This window comes from Petromyzon marinus, unplaced genomic scaffold (assembly GCF_048934315.1).
Source record: "Petromyzon marinus isolate PM22_M1 ecotype Great Lakes invasive population unplaced genomic scaffold, UKy_Petmar_22M1.pri1.0 PM_G_Scaffold_24, whole genome shotgun sequence".
NCBI lineage: Eukaryota > Metazoa > Chordata > Hyperoartia > Petromyzontiformes > Petromyzontidae > Petromyzon > Petromyzon marinus.
In genome coordinates this window covers 19,465-39,756 of record NW_027422806.1, presented here as the reverse complement: position 1 = coordinate 39,756, position 20,292 = coordinate 19,465, and the positions used below count along the sequence as shown (strand labels likewise).

General features: G+C 52.8%; 1 protein-coding gene across 1 annotated transcript in view; it reads left to right on the top strand.

Moving 5' to 3' along the window:
• Window positions 1-8,986: 8,986 nt before the first annotated feature.
• Window positions 8,987-20,292, top strand: part of LOC142913293 (neuronal cell adhesion molecule-like) — a gene marked incomplete at its 3' end in the record, with an annotated part of 28,825 nt that continues 17,519 nt past the window's right edge. The window contains exons 1-3 of the mRNA XM_076060834.1: window positions 8,987-9,163; window positions 11,135-11,337; window positions 11,962-12,067. Coding sequence (XP_075916949.1) covers window positions 11,250-11,337; window positions 11,962-12,067 — 194 coding nt within the window. The remainder of the gene's footprint in view (window positions 9,164-11,134; window positions 11,338-11,961; window positions 12,068-20,292) is intronic.

The window sequence follows — 20,292 nt, the reverse complement described above, 5'->3', positions numbered from 1 at the left end:
CGGATCCAGGAGGACGTCGGCTGCGCCTTCCCGAGCCTGGACGACAAGCAGCTGAGGCGGATCCAGCTTCGGGATCCAGATCTGGCGGCGGTGGAGGCGGCCCTACGGGAGAAAGAGGACACCCTACCGGGGCCCTGGAGTGGTTTGTATGCCCGATTGTGCGTGCAGAACGGGGTGGTATGGGAGCTAACCGAAGCTGGCCAGCCGGAATGCATCTGCGTGCCCGCCCAGGTGCGACCCCAGCTGCTGAGACTAGTGCACGACCACCCGCTCGGGGGCCATGATGGAGAACGGCGCACTCGTGAAACCCTGCGCCGCCAGTATCTCTGGCCCAAGTTGGCACAAGACGTGGCCGCCTGGGTGCAGGGCTGCCGCGCGTGTCAGCAATGCGGGCCGAAACCGGCGCGATACCAGGTATCCCTGAGGCCGTTCCACGTCAGCCAGATGAACCAGTTGGTCGGGATCGACCTGCAGGGGCCATTTCCGCGATCCCACCGGGGCAACCAATATATTCTCGTAGCGGTGGAGTACTTCACACGCTATCCCGTAGCGGTAGCCATCCCCGATAAGACAGCCCTCGTAGTAGCCCGAGCGATCGTGGAACACTACGTACTTAAGCACGGGATCCCCGAACGAGTCATTACTGACCAGGGTAGTGAGTTTGAGGCAGAGCTATTCCAGGCACTGTGCCGGGAGTTCGGGATCCAGAAGGACCGAACTACGGCGTATCACCCCCAGGCAAATGGGATAGTAGAGAGAATGAACCAGACTCTAGCAAGGAAGCTTAAACGCATGGCGGCCACGAATCAACGGGACTGGGACGAACACCTCCCCTATGCTCTGTTCGCCTACGCCACCAGAGTACACACATCCACAGGACAGACCCCGCTCGTAATGATGTTTGGTCGCGAGTCTCGCCTGCCTACAGATCTGCTGTTCGGTGTCCCTCCGCCGCAACGGGAGGAAGGGAGCCGCCCCGTGGAGCACCTGATGGGGACCCTGCGAGAAGCTAGGGTCCGTGCCTACCCGCAAGGCGAGACCGCACACCGGCGGCAGGAGCAGGGCGCCCGACCCCGGATGGAGCCCCCTTTCTACTCGGCGGGCTCTAAGGTGTGGCTGCACACCCCTCGCGTCGGGGCCGGGCAGGTGGGGAAGTTAACCACCTACTGGCGGGGACCCTGGACGGTTGGGCGACAGATCTCCCCCTGGACAGTACTGATTCAGGGGGGAGAGAGGGGCCGGGAGATGGTAGTTAATATTCGGCGACTAAAACCATGGAGGGCGGCCCCAGCGAGGGAGAACCCCGCCGTTCGAGGACCCCGAAACCCCGGGGTCCCCACACCCCCGATACCCAGGGGCCTCGCACGGTATATGGGCCCCACGGGGTCCCGGGCCCCAGGGGGTCCCGGCCCAAGCCAGGAGAGACGGGGACGGCGCCCCCTGAACCCTACCACCCCCGAGTTTGTCTCCCAGCCCGCAGGTAGCCAGGGCCAGAGGGAACCATTGAAGTGGAGAAGGAGACTGCCGCTGAAACCCCGAGAGACGGAGCCACCACCCCCGAGACACAGCCACGAGAGCCGGGCGAGTCCCGCGGACCCCGCGGTGCTACCTTGTAGGGTCAACCCAGGCGAGGTGCTCCAGCCAACCCGGGACGGGGACTGGCACCTTGGGGGGCTGTGTGGTGCCGCCGCAGCAGAGCCGCTCCAGCGGAGCCGTGCCCACTGCCGCGACGCCGTCACCGAGGCCTCGGATTTCCCGCCACTCTCCCGTGGCCGGTGCCTTCTCAGACGTCCGCGTTTTGCCCACTGCACAGTCGTGAGGCCGCCGCAGCAGAGCCGCTCTGCCAAGGTCGTGCCCACCACCGTGAAGCCGCCACCGGGGGATGCCGACGCCGACGCGGAGCACCCTCGCCACCCCCCCCCCCCCCCCCGCACGAACGCACACACGCCCCACGTAGAGCCGGGAGGGGAGGTCACCCGGCCGACAGGTTTTTGTCCAGAAGTCCCTAGTGGGATCGAACTTCATGGTTTCCTGCGGCCGGGAAATTGGGCGATCTTCCCCCTGTAGCTGACATGCACTGCGGCGCCGCGACCTAATATTAAAGTGGCATAGTCACGGCAAGGGCCATCGAGCCACCGCGAGTGGAACCACACACGCACAAGCACGGGTCAGTGGACTGGTAGCGGGAGAACAGAGAGCGGACGTCGGTGAGATCACTGCGGCGACGTCACCCGAGCTGGGATCCGGGTATCGAAAGGGCGGGAAAATCCGAGCCCCTGATTGGACGGGAGGCCAAGAGACCGAAACGGCGAAATTCCTTTGTTGTAGGTAGGATAAAGGGAGGGGGATTCAGGTAGCAAGTCAGTTCTTCTTCAAGTTCATCGCGGTTCCAGGAGCAGCAGAGTAAGCCGTCCGAGACGTCCGTGAGACGTAATCCAGCACCGCCAGGCTCGCCCCTCTACAGAGACAACTCGCCGCCTCGTCCCCTTACAGCGGTCAGCACAGCAGGGTGGAAGTAAGTGCGAGGGAGAGAGGCGTAAGTTTAAGTGTTTTTAATCCAGGGTAAAGAGCGGGGCGATCGGTAGGAGAAATTGAATCGAAGACCTCCGATGGATAGACTAGCGTCCACTGACCCACACCATCACACTTAGATTAAATTGGTTACTCGCGGCAAATAAAATCGCTAGCTGGAGGATAAAACTGCGTCGTGCGGTCTTTGAGAGCGTGGAGCGTGCTTGGTGTCCCCGCATCTGTACGATCACTTACAATAGTGCTTAGCGCTCGCGCTCCGGTGTGACTGGGTTACGATCGCTCGCCTGTACGAGTGTCTATAGCGAGGTAGCGAGCGACGCGCCAGGCATACGCGTATTCGCGCGGCGGTTTAAACGGCCCCTTTAAATCAGAACGCAGGGATCCCCTTCAACCAGCGTAGCGCGCTGCAAGCGTAGAGCGTACCGCCCCGCTAATAGAAATATGCCAACGCGGGCAGCAACAAAGGCAGGGGTACAGGGAGGCGAGGGAGTTGAGGCCGGTAGCCCGGACCCCACAGAATAGCCAGGGGGTAATGGTACGAGCGTCATGGGGGAATCGGGAGACAGCGGCCCCGACAATTCGGTGATGGCGGGGGACGGTAGCCCCCACACATCCACAGCAGCATGTACAGTTTCAGTTTTTTTTTTAGTTTAGTATAGCCCTGTGAGCCATTCGGCTCTTGAATCGGGTGCAGCCACAACAAACAAAAAAACACGAACAAGAAAACATCTTAAAGTGACTACTACGTGTGACTGTGTAAAAACATAAAATCCATGAAAAAAACCCCATCAAAATATTCACCAACAATGCTGTGTGCAAAAAAATCCCCAGCTGGTAAATGTCACACGCACTCGCGCACTCACGCAGCGCTCAGCTGCAGTGAGTGCGACTGGTTATGTTTCTATATTTTACAAAAATTGTATTCCGATTGTACGGGCCAGTTCGTGACACGGGGAAGGAGTGTCCGTTCAGAGGACTAGCAGGGCAGTGCTAACAACGTGTTTTTCGAGAACGGCCTGTGGAAGGAGATATCACAGAACTACTGCTTAGATCCCTTCACATTCCCACATGCCCTCAAGAAGAGGTTCATCGCATTGCAGTAAAATCTTTTTCTTTTAAATCTCTGAGCCGGATATTTTTTTCGCCAATTTAAGAAAAACTAATTTGATAGCGTGGAATGATCTTGTGATGTCATTGGTGACCGGCCCGAGACCATCTATTCCCTTCACTTAACAACATTTGAAAATGGGCCGCTCAAACCCCACGTTTGACCCCAGGAATTTGAGCCTGGGCCACTCAGCGCTCAGATCTGTGACCTCCCCGAACACCTCCACGCGCGGAAATTCATCTCTCACAGTGCTGGTGCCAGTCCATGGGGGGGCTTAAGCAGACATTATTTGGGCCACCTCCCTTTGTCTTCAACATCCAGGTGTCCAACCTGTGTCAGTTCCTGCCTCAGGTGAGCAGTGGTGGTGAGGGTGGTGGTGGTGGTGGTTAGCGTGGTGGTGAGGGTGGTGGTGGTGAGGGTGGTGGTGATGATGTTAATGACGATGGTGTCGATGACGATGTTGACGTTGGTGATGATGTTGATGTTGATGATGTTGACGATGTTGACGTTGACAATGATGATGTTGATGATGTTGCAGGAGAAAGTGAGAGAGTTTGCCAAACTCTCTCGCGTTGACCGTCTAAAAGCGATGTAGAAGTCCGTGGGATCCATTAACCTCTACGATCTCCACCAGAGACTCAAGGTCCTCCAGAAGTCACGCGGCAACACCGCCATCACCACCACCGCCACACTCTGGGAGCGATTTCTACGCGAGTGTTTGGGGGCGTGACCCCCCCCATCCCGCACCGTTGGGACCGTTTCGCTCGGCGTTAGAGATAGGGCTCGAAGCATGGCATCCTGAGCTACCCGTAGTGGTAGTAACGCGGTGTTAGCGATAGTAATGCGGTGTTAGCGGTAGCTACGCGGTGTTAGCGGTAGCAGCGCGGTGTTAGCGGTAGCAACGCGGTGTTAGCAGTAGCAACGCGGTGTTAGCGGTAGCAATGCGGTGTTAGCGGTAGTAACGCTGTGTTAGCGGTAGTAACGCTGTGTTAGCGGTAGTAACGCGGTGTTAGCGGTAGTAACGCGGTGTTAGTGGTTATTCCCATGACTTGCTACCTTTTTTAGGATTTTAGTTACTTCCTTTTTTTAGGGGTTTTTCATCATCGTGTCTCGTTTAAAGGTTTGTTCAGCTCGCGATTCTCGTTTCGCCGGTATTCGTTTGACGCTGTTGCGCGGGTGTAGTGAACTATCATTTTTTTGCCAGTTAATAATTAAATTGATAGCCTCGTGTCATCGACTGTGATATTAGCAGGGCTTGAATCATCAGACACCAAATCCTTTCTTTTTTCGTTTCGTCAAAGCGGCTTACACGGCCCATATTTTACAACAACAACAACAACTAACACAACTGTGTGGGCATACATGCACTTGTATCGATGTGCAAATGGAGGAATATTTAACGCTCAATGTGCGAACCTCTGCCTCAAAAGTACAGAAAGTGGCTGCTATTATTATTCCCCACAGACTTTGCTTTTGCGACCAAGACAGTGATATTTTGAAATGTACCTATTTTCAATGAGAAAATGGGCGAATAAAAATTAACATGTATTTATACTAAAGTAAGAACAAAAATTGCTACAAAAGATTTATAAGCAAGTAGTTTTTCGAGATTTATGATTTTACTGTCAATCACTTTCACGAATCAGCCCCCAAAATATAGTCTCCCATCATGTTCTCGTTATACTGCTGCGAAGGGTCGGACCCTCTCGACCACGTGTTCGCCCCCTCCCTGACGAGTCGAGGGCGGGCACCGTCGCCGTGTGGATTCACTGCCGGCGAGCGCCCCCCCCCCCCGCCCCCGCCCCGGACGAGGTTCTCGGCTCTCGCCGCCGTTAGAAGCCACGACAGCGCGAATCGTCGGTGCTGCTGCTGGCGTGATGAACACTCCGCGCGCTCCGCTCGGCCCCCCTCCGTGGCGTCGCGGGGGGCACTGCACCCGCGCCCGAACTCGGCGAGTCACCGGGGTGACCGCGTGCAGGTGGCCGCGCTCTATGCTTTAAACGCGTCTTGAAAAACGGCGTCGAAATTCGTGCAATCGCGCCTCGAAATGCTGCTGAATTTGTAACGTGCACGGTTTTCGCACCGAGGCCACTTGCGTGAAAAGCGAGAGGCAAGCTAGAAGGGAGCCATATCCAGTGAAATAAATGTCCAAGCTCTGCGCTTCTACACTGCGACGTTCAGCCAAATCCATGAATGACTATACACTACTATACACTACACTACACACTAGTGCTGTACTAGTACACTACACTATACACCACTATACACTACACACTAGTGCTGTACTAGTACACTACACTATACACCACTATACACTACACACTAGTGCTGTACTAGTACACTACACTATACACTACACTATACACTACACACTCGTGCTGTACTAGTACACTACACTATACACTACACTACACACTAGTGCTGTACTAGTACACTACACTATACACTACACTATACACTACACACTCGTGCTGTACTAGTACACTACACTATATACTACACTACACACTAGTGCTGTACTAGTACACTACACTATACACCACTATACACTACACACTAGTGCTGTACTAGTACACTATACTATACACCACTATACACTACACACTAGTGCTGTACTAGTACACTACACTATACACCACTATACACTACACACTAGTGCTGTACTAGTACACTACACTATACACTACACTATACACTACACACTCGTGCTGTACTAGTACACTACACTATACACTACACTACACACTAGTGCTGTACTAGTACACTACACTATACACTACACTATACACTACACACTCGTGCTGTACTAGTACACTACACTATATACTACACTACACACTAGTGCTGTACTAGTACACTACACTATACACCACTATACACTACACACTAGTGCTGTACTAGTACACTACACTATACACCACTATACACTACACACTAGTGCTGTACTAGTACACTACACTATACACCACTATACACTACACACTAGTGCTGTACTAGTACACTACACTATACACTACACTATACACTACACACTCGTGCTGTGCTAGTGACGAATTGGCACGTTCTGTTTACGTGACAACCCTTACTCGTTGGCTGTGTCGGGTGGTGGTGGGTTTTTACGACGCAACATTTATCTATTTCCGCGATCTAACCAAACCAACAGAAACCTCTGTTGTGGATGACGGAGGCCTTTGCCCAGCAATGGGAATGTACTGGCTGACAACAATAACAACAAACAAACAACAACAACAAACCGGATGTCTCCGGTCAATGTTGCCCCAGAGCCCCATGCGGTTCTGACCTGCACGGTTGGCTACACGCGATGCGAAAGACGTTCCAACGTCCACGCACGGAGCAGTTGCATCGCCTGTCACATTCGATAGCTACGCCACTGCTCAAAGTTCAGCTCCAGCTGTTTGTGTCGGGGTCAGCTGCAACCCCACACTGCCCCCTCCCCACTGCACACACCCACACACGAGAATTCCCCACACACTGCCCCCTCCCCACTGCACACACCCACACACGAGAATTCCTAGGCGGGGGTTTCGATGCCCTTTTATTTTGCATCTCTTCTCTACGTGGGCCGAGATGCCTGCTGTGTCGCAGCTGCGGTTTGACTGTGAAGAGCCACGTGGCACGATAGATGTTGTGCACGCTACCCGCTTGCCGACAGCGCTTTGACGAACCGGGGGGGGGGGGGGGGGGGGCTCAGGGGCAATGCTCTGAGGCTGCACTGCTCAGTTTCTGCTTTTTAATCTGAGCAAGCTGCCCGTGATCAAATTTTGCTCGCGCAAGGGTTGTGAGTGAATGGTCACTGCCTGGTCACCAATGACTCAAACACACACACAATAATACGTCATCATAATCATGTACGTTTGTATTCTTGGGTCTTTCGGTAAAGTCACGTAGACTTTTTTGTCATTTTCTTTGAAGCTATCGACGTGACTTTACTGAAAGACCCAAAGAATGTGAATTCCTGCAGTCACGAAAGCTTTAAGTCAAGATTTAATGTATGTTTGTTTCACCAATTGTGGCTTATTCCTGCTCTGAAACGAATGTATATGTACACGTTTTATTGACATGTGGCGGACACAGCAGGGCACGTAACTAGTGTGCCCGGGGCTTCATCTCTCACCAAAATACTTTCCAAGCTGCTGGTAGACTGGAGTGGGTGCACGACGACAAGAGACGGAGCTAAATAGAGAGGTATACTGGATGTGGTGTGCTGGGTGCAGGAACAATGTCTCTGCCGCCGATCCGGACACACCCAGATGAAATGAAGTCCTCGTGTGGATACAGTCCAGTGCGGATGGATTAAGAGGCCAATTCCAGTGATTTCAGCAGTAGTTCTGACGTCATCTCTCACGGTCCTTGTCTGAAGCGGAGTGATGATTCATTGCTCGCTATACAATATAACAGAATCGAGATTGATATCGCGACTAAAAACCAACGCATCTTTGAGCTCCAAATGGAAATGTGTTAGTCTCAAGACATAACGTCGATATTACAATTGCAATATGAATGTCAAAAAATTTAAAATTATACTCCTGCGTAGGTTTTGTTTTTGCTTTAAGGGTTCTGCTGTAGAGCTCTCAATTATATTTTCCGGTTGTGCCACGTGTTGTGGGGCACGGTGACCGACGTTTCGCTCCACGCGCTGGCATCTTCAGGAACTGGATGCAGTTCCTGTACAGCATGCGGTAAACAACCCACAAAACGGATAAGGCCCCAAAATATGCATATCTCTATATATATAAGACACGAGCTTTACTACTACACGGCTTCGCCCGAGACTTGGATTATTGTCTTGGATTAATACAGGCCCTACGCGGAGGGGGGGGGGATGCGTGACGTCAGCAGGCACACTGCGTGACGCTGTCGCATGCGGGTGACGTCACAAATGTGACGTCACAGATGTGACATCACCGCTCACTTGCCGTGCAAAATATATCCATTGTTGCGCTCCCCCCCCAAAACAGAAAAGTCTATTTTATACTTTTTGCATTGTGTACAGTCTGGAAGCTACCCACGTGCCAAATTTCAAGTTTGTTGCATGTCGGGAAGTATGCTAAACATTTCGAACAGACACACATTCACAACTTTGCCTTTTATATATATAGATTATAGGTTCACGTTAATCCTCGCCTACTTAAACAGTTTTTTTCTTCTTGCTGTGGTTGTCCCACCTGATGACGGTTGCTTGTGTTACGATCGAAACGTCGTCATCTGTTATTTTTCTACCTACGTGACTCTATGGGGCAGTGTTGTCAATGGGCGGTGCTTATCAGTTCTACGGATTGTGATTCATGCTCGCCCTCACGTGTTCTCCTATCCGCGCTACGTTTTCTAAAAGCGCCCTGCTAAGGCCTCACGTGATCACAGCCGCGCGCAGTCGCCTGCCCGTGTTAGAGGCACGAAACGTCGGATTTCCTCCACCACCACCACACGAGGACACAGAAAAGAGCTCAAGACCCCCCCCAGACATCTACGCAGCGTTGCGCTGGTGAGGGCCGCGTTGCGCTGGTGAGTGCCGCGTCGAGGCCTAGTCCCGGGGAGTGATGCCGCTCTCGGCTAGATTGCCCAGCCGGCCGAGGTGGCACCCTGGCCGGCTACGGAGCCGCTGTCACTCGATGAACCCTATTAGAGACCTGTCAGATGGTCTAGGTATGTAGCAGGGAGCAAGCTTCTAAATATGTATTAAGGCTGCTTATAGGCTTTTGTAACGAATCGTAGCTGCATTTTTTAAACTTGCATTGTTTGCAATGCACACGCATAAATGCGTGTGCATTGCTCAAATACTTCACTTGAGCACGTCGTGTTCAAACTCACTTTGTCCTATTCATATTCTTAGTTTTTTCGGTAAAGTCACGTTGAAGAGAAACAACAAAATAACAAAATATATATAAAACAATAAAAATTCTCACGACGTTTCGACCATAACTCAAACGGTCATCATCAGGTGTGTCGGTTTGCATAATTTTATTGTTTATATATATTTTGTTATTTTGTTGTTTCTCTTCAACGTGACTTTACCGAAAAAACTAACCGACACACCTGATGATGACCGTTTGAGTTATGGTCGAAACGTCGTGAGAATTTTTATTGTTTTATATATATTTTGTTATTTTGTTGTTTCTCTTCAACGTGACTTTACCGAAAAAACTAAGAATATGAATTACTGCAGTCACGAAAGCTTTAAATCAAAATTCACTTTGTCCTATTTAGGAGCTTACAAACTGCCACCTATAAAGTCACGTAGGTAAAAAATAAAATAAAAATAAATGAAAACAACTAAATTAAATCACGGCGTTTCGGAGGCAACACAAGCTTCCTTCATCAGGTGTAAAAAAAGCACAGTTATTTTTGCTGTGCCTTTTTTTATTAGACCGAGTAACCTGCTTGAACAAGTAACACATCCATAAACTCTGCCAGTACTGTATCTCGTTTTATTCACAGTCCGTGTTTACAAGGACGACAAAAATGCACGTAATTATCAGTACGTCGACCTTGCGGTGATGCTTTGCCAGGAGCCCTTTCATATCAACTTTATATTTGTTTCCATCACAATTGTTTCACACAGCACTTGCACAGACGTGCAGCCGTGTTGGTTTTTATCCTGGAGGGTGTTCTCACTCCGGGGGGGGTGCTGTTTAAGTGATGGGAGAAACCTGAGCTGTGGCTGTTACAGCGTTGCCCTGTTTCCTGGGGTATCAATGTTGATTTTTATTTATCTGGTTTAAAAAATCGGCACGAGCATTGGTGCCAAAATAAGACTGTTTCCTCAACTTTAGTATTCTGCAGTGGCGAAATGCAGCCTCAGTGAAATGAGCACGTAAACATGATGAACGCAGGAGCACGTGTCCATCAATTAGGAGCACGTGTCCATCAATTAGGAGCACGTGTCCATCAATTAGGAGCACGTGTCCATCAAGTAGGAGCACGTGTCCATCAATTAGGAGCACGTGTCCATCAATTAGGAGCACGTGTCCATCAAGTAGGAGCGTGCATCCAAGTGTCCCTTGCAAAGGAGATCTTTAACCTGACATGGTTGTCACCTGGTGTACTGGAGGTCGTGGGTTTGATACCGACTGACACTACCTGCTGTATATTTGGAGTTTACGTGTCTCACTCCCCGTGGTCACGTGGAATTTACTCCGGGTCCTCCTGTGTTTCCGTCCACATTCAGAAACACCACACGTTTACAGTATTTGTCTATACTGCTATAAATGTCCACTTGATGATATCAGCCACCAGTTGTGGCCAGATCTCTGGGCTTCGTGTGGCAAGATCATGCATGGGTTAGTTTTATTAGTATATATTTGTAAAGTGGTTTGTTTACTCTTCATGTACTCTGCCCCTCACATCGTGTTTGTTGTTGTGATGTTCTGACCCAGTGCCCCAGCTGGACATATATGAAAAATAGCTTCATAGCTCTTTGGATTCCTACTCCTGCGGTCTTAATAAATATCATTCCTCCTGCTCCACCTCCTCCAGCTCCCTCCCTCCCTTCCCCCCTCCTGCTACCTCCCTCCCCCTACTGCTCCCTCCCTTCTACCCCCTCCTCCTAGCCAAGTGAAGGAAGCCCCCGGTCCGACCATCTGCTCCCCCGATGGACGCCTTCACCACCGCACGCTTTGTGGCGCTGCTATTGGCTGTGCTGGGCGACCGTCACCACCCACTCGCCCTGCCCCTTGACCGTGAGTAGCAAACTCTGCCACGCCACCCCATTTGAGAGGATGCCCCCCTCTCTCAACTTTACACCCACCAATCGTCCACTAAAGACCATCGGCTAAACTCGACTCGTTAGACTTCACCGGGCAATGCCCACCGAGCTACGTGGCTCCTTTCTTTCAGAAGCGACCCCGGCGGTCGCAAATGATAGCCGCAAAGAAGCGGCACGACGTTCATAGCGGCGGCCCGAACACTCTGAACGCCTGACGCCGACTCTTCGCGCGGAGGGAAAAACTGGTGCCCAGAAATGTACGAAGCCAACTTCGTCTTACGGGATTTTGGGTCCTCGTGTGTCGCTCAACGTCCAGCGTTGCTGGATGCTGCTGGCGTTGAGGGGTGCCGTGCAAAATCTTCTTCTTCCGCGCAGCCGATGCGGATGCAGAGCGACAACTGCGATTTTACGTGCAGGTGGTCAAGGCCAGACCGCCGTATCAGGAATTAGAGGCGTGGTGGCCGTGACATCTCCTCCGTGCTTCTCGATCGGGGCAAACTTCTACCGGAGAGTTTCACATTTTTCATTTGTGCACCGGGTCTCCTCCGCGTCTGTTTGCTGCAAGCTATGCTTCTATTAACCCGTCGATCTCTTGCAGTTACTCACCCTCCGTCCATCAGGCGGCATTCGCCATTGAATTACATCGTGGAACCGCAGGACAACATTGTGATGGAGTGTGAGGCCCAAGGCAACCCAACGCCCAAGTACGCTCCCTACCTCCCTCCCTCTCTTTTTTTCACATTTTATTTACGCTTCAACATTGACAAGCTGCGTTGACCATCAAACACAATTCAACTCGCACATTCCCATTATGACGATGAAACTGTCAGCGAATCGGCATACAAAACCATCCACGGCAAAATAACAGTACATTATTATTATTTGTATCGGTGGCAGTTGGTGGGACAACACCGCTGTTGTCGCTGTTATTTCACAGAGCACGTTGACGCACGCAATGGGAAAACTAACAAACGTGATCAAACGTTCGCTCCGCTCCGACCCGAACTGAGCGTGCCGAACTGAGCGTGCCGCAACGTTAGCCCTCCCTGTTTGACTTGTTAAGCAAACTTTATTACCTCGGCCGCAAACAATGCGCTGGGGCGATTTCAATGTTGGGTCGTGCGTGAATCACCAGACAAAGACAAACAACAGGTCACGCGCTCAACATCACTCCCTCCCCCACTCCCTCACTCCCTCCCCCTCCTCCCTCTCTCTTTTTTGTGTGGCATCACAGCATCAGTGAAACATATGCAACACCTCTGCCATTTCATTTAATTATGAGCATCTTCAAAAACAGTTTTGTTAAACACATTGAAGCATACACAAGTTGAAAAAAAGCCTTCTACATCACCATCATCATCAAAACCAGTTGTTTTAACCGAACGTTACTTCACGTAAGTTTTTTAAAATCTATTTACGCAGGCTTTCAGGCTACGGGTTAGAAATAAAATAAAAAATCAAAGTTTAACATTTTTCACAGGGTAAAGGTGAAATTTTTGCCAACCAAACTTTTACATTTCTGCACTTGCTGCCCTCGCTGCAAACGTTGTTACAACAAGGCTTGAACAAAGGCCGGTGTCCTAAAACAACAACCAACTAACCGCTTTCCCCACCGACAATTTGGTACTGAATTCCTCCTTCCCTCTCAACTGCACAGCACAGCGGTGTAAGAAACTCTGGCGAAAGACAATTTACAAGGTTGGCCGTTTAAAATTAAAATCAAATTAAAATTAAACTCCCTCCCTCTCTCTCTCTCCCTCCCTCCCTCTCTCACTACCTCCCTCCCTCCCTCACTCCCTCCCTCCCTGCCTCCCTCCCTCCCTCCCTCACTCCCTCACTCCCTCCCTCCCTCTCTCACTCCCTGCCTCACTCCCTCCCTGCCTCCCTCCCTCACTCCCTCACTCCCTCCCTCTCTCACTCCCTCCCTCCCTCACTCCCTCTCTCTTTTTTTTACGATCAGAGGAAACAAGAAGATGCTCGGTGTAGTCGGCACTTTGCTCCATTCATCATTTCTTTTTTTGTTTTATTATGCTTTGCTTTATGTAAACCCCCCCCTCCCTTTTAAATGAAAGACCCAACACATTTTTTTTCTTTTTTTCTGCTCTCCTTTCCTCTTCCCTCTCTCTCTACCCCCCTCTCTGCCCCCCCCCCCTCTCTCTCTACCCCCCTCTCTGCCTCTCCTCTCTCTCTACCTCCCTCTCCGCCCCTTCTCTCTCTCTGCCTGCTCTCTTCCTACTCCATTTGGCTCTCTCTCGCTCTCTTTTTTCTTTATAACTACAACAAGTGCTGCATCTGCACGCAGCCCTTCCCACAGTCAAACGGCCTTCGACGGGTAGCTTAGATCTGCATGCAGAGCTCTCCGTCATCTGCCACCGAGCACACGGCCTCCTCCAGAGCCCACTGCTCCTTGAAGGCCGGCACGGCGTGGGTCAGCCGCGCATGGCGGAACTCCAGCCACACCCTGGCTCCGACCAGAGCGCGGAAGATGCCCAGGCTGCTGGCTGGACGTTGCCCCTCCAGGACCATCTTCCTCGCCCTGTATATGGCGAGCTTGGCGTAGCCGAAGAGCACGTTGACCAGCCCCTGAAGATGTTGGGGTCCGTCGCCCTTCGGGTATCCAAAGATGAGGACCGTCGGGGAGAAGTGGAGGCTGAACCTTAGAAGGATGTTTCTCAGGACCTTGAACAGCGAGTCCAGGCTCTTGCACTCCACGTATTGGTATGCCACCGTCTCCACTTGACCGCAGAACCGGCACTCCGGGGACGTGTCGGTGAAGCGCGCCAGGGAGACGTTGGTGGTGACGGTGCCATGGGCGATGCTCCAGTTGAGATCGCCGATGCGGTTGTACGTCGGCCTGCAGTAGAGTTGCCTCCAGCGAGAGACGCAGGGCAGGGCTTTCCTCCAGGCATGGTCCTTGTGGCTCCTCAGGGTGTCCTGTTGGTGGAACCGGACCATGTAGGAGTAGAGCACCTTCCTCTTTACATTTGCGAAGGCCACCTCCGGTAGGTCTTCTAGCCGGCACAGGTTGTGATCCGCCTTGGTTTGTCGGTATTGGCGATGCAGTGGCACGACTGAGAGCTCCGGTGGAGGGGGATCGAGAGGGGCCTCGTCATCCCCAACGCCGATGGGGGGCGTTCTCCCCACTGCCGCTGAGAAGGCCCCCTTGGCTTCGGCCAGGATCCGGGCAGCCACCCGGAGCGACTGCAGCCCTGTCTTTGCGGCCATGTCTGCTGGTCCGAGCCACTGGCCCCGTGTTTCAGGCTCCACCAGATCCCCCATCCTGGTGAGCCGCGCGTTGGCGAGGCGCCTCTCCGTGCCAGGGGTGGTGGTGGTGGATGGCAGCTTTGTCTGTGGGTTCCTGAGGATCGGTTCGAAGACCAGATCCTCGGCCGATCGCGGTTGGTTCAGCCTCCTGACGGCGAGGGAGCTCCATGTCTGCAGGACGCTTCTGTAGAAGGGTGGCAGCTGTCCCAGTGGGAGGCCCTGCAGGTCCATGTAGAATAGTTGCTTGGAGTACTGCAGACCCCCCAGCTGTTTCAGGAGGAAAGAGGCCGTGACTCTCCAGGCCGGTGCAGGGGCGGCATGCAGGAACTTTTGCGCCGCCTGCAGTCGGAAGGTGGCCAGCTGACTCCGCACGCACACCAGCCCGTGACTGCCCTCGTCCAGTGGCAGGGCCAGGACCCCAGCCGCGACCCGGTGTCCTCCACCCCACCAGAAGAAGTCGAGGGCTCACTTCTGAAGTGCGTTGACGAGGCTCATGGGGGGGTGCAGGGAGAAAAGTCGGTGCCACAGCATGGACGTCACGAGCTGGTTCACCACCAACGTCTTTGTCCTGAAGGTGAGGAACTTGCACAGGCGACCCCAGTTGCCCAGCCGCTCCTTCACCTTCTCCTCCAGCTCGACCCAGTTCCTCTGCGGTGGTTCCTCCTCTGGTCCGAGGAACATTCCCAGGTGGTGCAGCGATGTTGTGCTCCAATTGATGGCTTTTGCCTTCTCGGGACACTCGGTCATGTCCCACGCTCCAACCAGCAGGCCGCTGCACTTTTGCCAGTTCATTTTTGATGAGGAGGCTTTCGAAAAGACCTCCTGGCATTCATGCAGCAGGGCGACATCAGCCAGGGAGCGCAGGATGAGGAGGACGTCGTCGGCGTATGCCGTCAGGACCGACTTGACGCTTGGTTCCCTCAGCACCAGGCCGCTGAGTCTCCACCTTATGAGACTCAGGAAAGGCTCTAATGCCAGGGCATAAAGTTGGCCCGACAATGGGCATCCCTGTCTCACTCCTCGTTCGAATTTGACCGGGGCAGTGAGGGCGCCGTTGATCTTAATCATGCACTCCGCCTTGGTGTAAAGTAGGCGGATCGTTCGGACAAAGGCATCCCCAAAACCCAAGGTCTTGAGGGTTCCCAGCAGGTACTTGTGGTCCATTCTGTCAAAAGCCTTTTCCTGGTCAAGAGCCAGAAACGCGATTGGGATTCCCAACCTCTGGGACACCGCGATGAGGTCCCTGACCAGTAGGATGCCGTCGTGGATGGTTCGTCCGGGGATGGTGTAGGACTGGTCCCCGTTTACGACTTGTGCAATTACCCCTTTCAGTCGCAGGGAGAGAGCCTTCGTCAATATTTTGTAGTCTGTGTTCAGGAGGGACACCGGATGCCAGTTTTGTAGGTGCCTCACATCTCCGTTTTTGGGAAGCAGAGTGAGCACCGCCCTCCTCCAAGACTGAGGCATCACCCCGGTGACTGAGGCTTCCTCCAGCACCTCTCTGTAGTCCTCCCGCAGGGATGACCAAAAAGCGGCGTAAAACTCCCCTGTTAGGCTGTCTAACCCTGGGGATTTATTCGGGGCCAGTCCTCTTACGGCTGCGTCAAGGTCAGTCCTGGTGAGCTTTTGCTCTAGCAGCTCTCTCCCATCTTCCCCCAGGGTGGGTAGACCACTCCATGCCTCCGCCTGGGCCGGTTCCGATGTTTCTTCAGGGGAGAACAGGTTGCCGTAGAAGTCTCTGATGATGGTCGACTTCTGCTGGAGTTCGTGCACCAGGACACCGTCACCATCAAAGAGGCACTCCATGGATTTGCGTCTCCCATTCTGCCTCCCGAGGGAGTAGAAAAGCGGGGATCCCGTGTCGAGGTCCGTGATGAGCTTCACCCGGGATCGCACAAACGCTCCCCTCGTCTGCTCCTCCTCTAGCCCTTTGAGACGCTCCCTATTCTCCTCGTATTCTTGGAGAAGAGCAGGGTCGCTGTCCTCGGCGAGGCGACCCTCCAAATTGAGGACTCGGGCTTCCATGTCGGTGATGTCCACGTTCTTCAGTCTGGTGCTCCCCCAGGTGTATTGTTGGCACAACAGCCTGGTGTGCACTTTGCCCACATCCCACCATTGGGCCAGAGAGTTGAACTGCATTTTGGTTTTTCGCCACTCTTCCCAGAAGTCCTCGAACATTTCTAAGAAGGTGCCATCCTCCAGCAGTGAGTTGTTAAAATGCCAGCGGGACGTGCCCTCACGGGCCCTCTCCAGCCTGACACGGAGCACGATGAGGTTGTGGTCCGTGAAGGGTGCCGCCCTGATGCCAGACGTTGTGGCGCACGTCACAAAGCTCTTAGAGATGTAAAATCTGTCGAGCCTGGACTGCGTCACCGAGCCATCGCGCCTCGTCCTCGTGTACGTGAACTAGCGTTGGCCCGGGTGATGTATGCGCCACACATCCACCAAGGCGGCGTCCTCCAGGAGTCCCTGCATTTCCCTCTTAGGCCCTACTCCCCCTGGCTGCCCCCCCGAACGATCCAGGGCGCCGAGTGTGCAGTTGTGGTCGCCACCCACAATCACGCACGCATCGTCCGGGATCCCGGCCAGGTGCCTCCTCAGGAGGTGCAGAAACGGGATCTTCTCCTTGTTGGTCACCGGCGCGTACACATTCAGTAGGTGGGTGGTGACATCGCCCACCCTGACCGTTACCGCGAGCAGCCTTCCCTTCACCACTTCGGTGTGGGTGATGAGTTCGGGATGAAACCCTTTAGCGAACAGGGTCGCGACTCCACAGGAGGTGTTGTCAAGGTGACTGTAGAAGGAGTCCCCTCCCCACTCCTTCCTCCAGTCATCCTTGTCCTCGACCGTGAGATGCGTCTCGTGAATGAAGAAGACAGAGGCAGCGTGTTTCCTCGCAAGAGACATTGCGGAAAACCTCCGCACTGCCTCCCTGCACCCGTTCACATTCAGGGAGCCGATGTACATAGGCATTGCCTGTTCCTTTCCCCCGTGGCCTCCCACCTTATAATTTGTTTGCGGAAAAATCTCAGCTTTGCCCTGTCCTTGCCCCAGAACTCGAGTCTCTGCTTGGCAAGGAATCTCTCTGCTTGAGTCACAGAGGCCTTTATTGCCTTGCTGTCCTTCCAACGAGCCAAGGCAATGTCCGCTCTGTCCTTCCTCATGTTGGTCTCGTTGAGGAATTTCCAGAGATCTTCCGAGGAGATCAGGGGAGTCTGAGGGTCAAGGAGTGTAGACCTCTGGCTGCTCTCGCTCCCCATGCTGAAGCAGTCGTCCCGATCTGAATCGATTTCCTCGGCGTCCGGCTCCGCTGGAAGAGCTGCAGCGGCTGAGCTGGCGCATGGCCCAGCGGCGTCCTCTCCCCCGGTGTTAGGGATGGCCTGGGATGGCTCCTGCTCAGGCTCTTCGGGTGGATGGCCCGGTGTCTCTTCCGCTGGTTTTAGATCAGCAGTGGTACGGGGACCTTCCTCCTCATTCCCATCCATTTCGTCCTTGCCCATAGTGAGTGTTTCTCCGCCAACTTCTTCCTCTTGGTCAAGGGCTTCCTGTATAGCTGGTGGGGAGTGAGTCTCTATGACAACAGTAGGCGGGTCGATTTCCGTGGTGATGTCGCCTTCATCGTCGACGGTCTCCTGCTGTAGAAACCCTTCCCCAGACGCACGCTGCTTCTTCCTCTTGGCGGGTTTCTTCCTCGCCGCCCGCGCGTCACTCGGCGTGGCGTCTGGGAAGGCAAAAACCGCGTCTTCGGCATCTGGCAGCTGTTCTGCTTCCTCCCCTCGTGTGGGGGGTTTCACCGCTTCTTCCTGTTCGAGGTCTGGGAGGGGTTCCTCCTCTGAATTTGACCCTTGAGATCCGGGTCCTTCTGTATTCTTCCTCTTGCAATTTGTCGCTTGAGGCGGCGAAGTTGGGGCCACGACTTGAGGTGTAGGAGGCTGCGTGGCTGGCGGGTCTGGTGTGGGCTGTTGGGGGGCTTGTTGCAATAGGGGCTCTTGCTGCTTTGCCCCCCTTGCTCTGCCTCCCTCCTCCCCGCTCTTTTCTCCGACCCTCGCCGTCGTCGGTTTAGGGCAATCCCTTCGGAAGTGCCCCTCTTCTTTGCAGAGATTGCATCTGATGGAATCTTTGGCATAAAACAGTCTATGGGCAATGCCTGCATTGACAATGACAAACGAGCCCTCTTCCTGCTGTCCGTGAGTCAGCAGGACGTGCACCTGCCTCTTGAAAGATAAAATGTGATTGAGAGCAGGCTTTCTGCACCCCAGTGCCAGAGCACGTACTGGCACCACGATGGTGCCCAGCTTGGACACGTGCTCCAACACGGCCTTGTCGGGGATGTAGGGCGGCACGTTCGAAATGACTATTCGCGCCGCCACCGAAGCGATGGGTTCCAGCTGGACGTGGAGTCCCCCCACGGTCATCCCCTTCTCGACGGCCGCATCGGCCACCTTCTTCGTCGTCAGGAAGAAGACGGCTTTCCCGCTGACCTTCGAGGCGTGGGTGATGGTGGCCGGCGGGACGATGGCGGCCAGGGCCTCGACGTACGCCTCGATCGTGACGGAGCTCGAGGCGTAGCAACGGATGCCGTTCGCGCGCAGCGGCAGTGGTCACAAATTGGGGGGGTTGGCCTTGGAGCAGAGGCCCTAGTGGGGGGCCTCGTGACTCCAGGCAGATTGGCAGCTGCGACCTTTGCGTAAGTGGCCATTTTGTTCCTGCTACCTTCAATTTCTACCTGACTGTGGTGCTGCGCTTCTATACAGAGCTCCCCTTGAGAGAATGTAAACTGAGGATGAATAATGAATCCTCGCTTAAGAAAATAATGAAAGGAAAAAAGAAAGGAAAGAGATATATTTATTTATTCAATAAACTATTTTTATTGAATAAATTATGAAGCAGTAAATGAAAAAATAATTTGATAGTGATATCTAATAATACATTTGCGTGTTAAATAAATGAATGTATTTTGCAAACAAATCTACTTTTTAGAAAAATGTGTTTATTAAATGCATTCACTCATCGTTAAATAAATATAACTTAGAGTCCTTGCACACTCGTGGAGGCAAACAAAAAAAACGCAGTGTGTTAAGGAATCATTAACTAATAGATTGCTTTAGCCTCAAAGTAAACAATTACTTGTGTGGCCTTAAATTTCTGCGCTACAGTGTGGATGCCTCCACGTGGCTCACACAAAATGTAAGTTATAACAAATCTCAAATAGTTTGAGATTCGTAAACCGAGATTAAAAACATAAGCAGAAGAATAAAGGAACAATAAGTAGAGTATAAAAATACCTGTAAAGTATGAAAACGATGCTTTAATTAACTATGGGATTGAGCCCATCGCCTAAGAAACACCAACGTGTTTCAAAAGGCTATGGCCTCACCCTGAACTGTTAAGCTTAAAAAAGTAAAGAAAAATGAGCAACACAAAAAGTACTACTTGTGTGTGCAAAAGGCAGAATACTTACTCCTGATGAGTAAAAACTTGAAGAAAAGAAATTAATTAGAAGAGGGTATGTTAGATTTATAAAGTTACCACGAGGAGCTCAAACGAAGCACGTCCTCTCTCTCTCTTTCTCTCCCTCACTCCCTCCCTCTCTCACTCCCTCACTCCCTCCCTCACTCCCTCTCTCACTCCCTCCCTCACTCCCTCCCTCTCTCACTCCCTCACT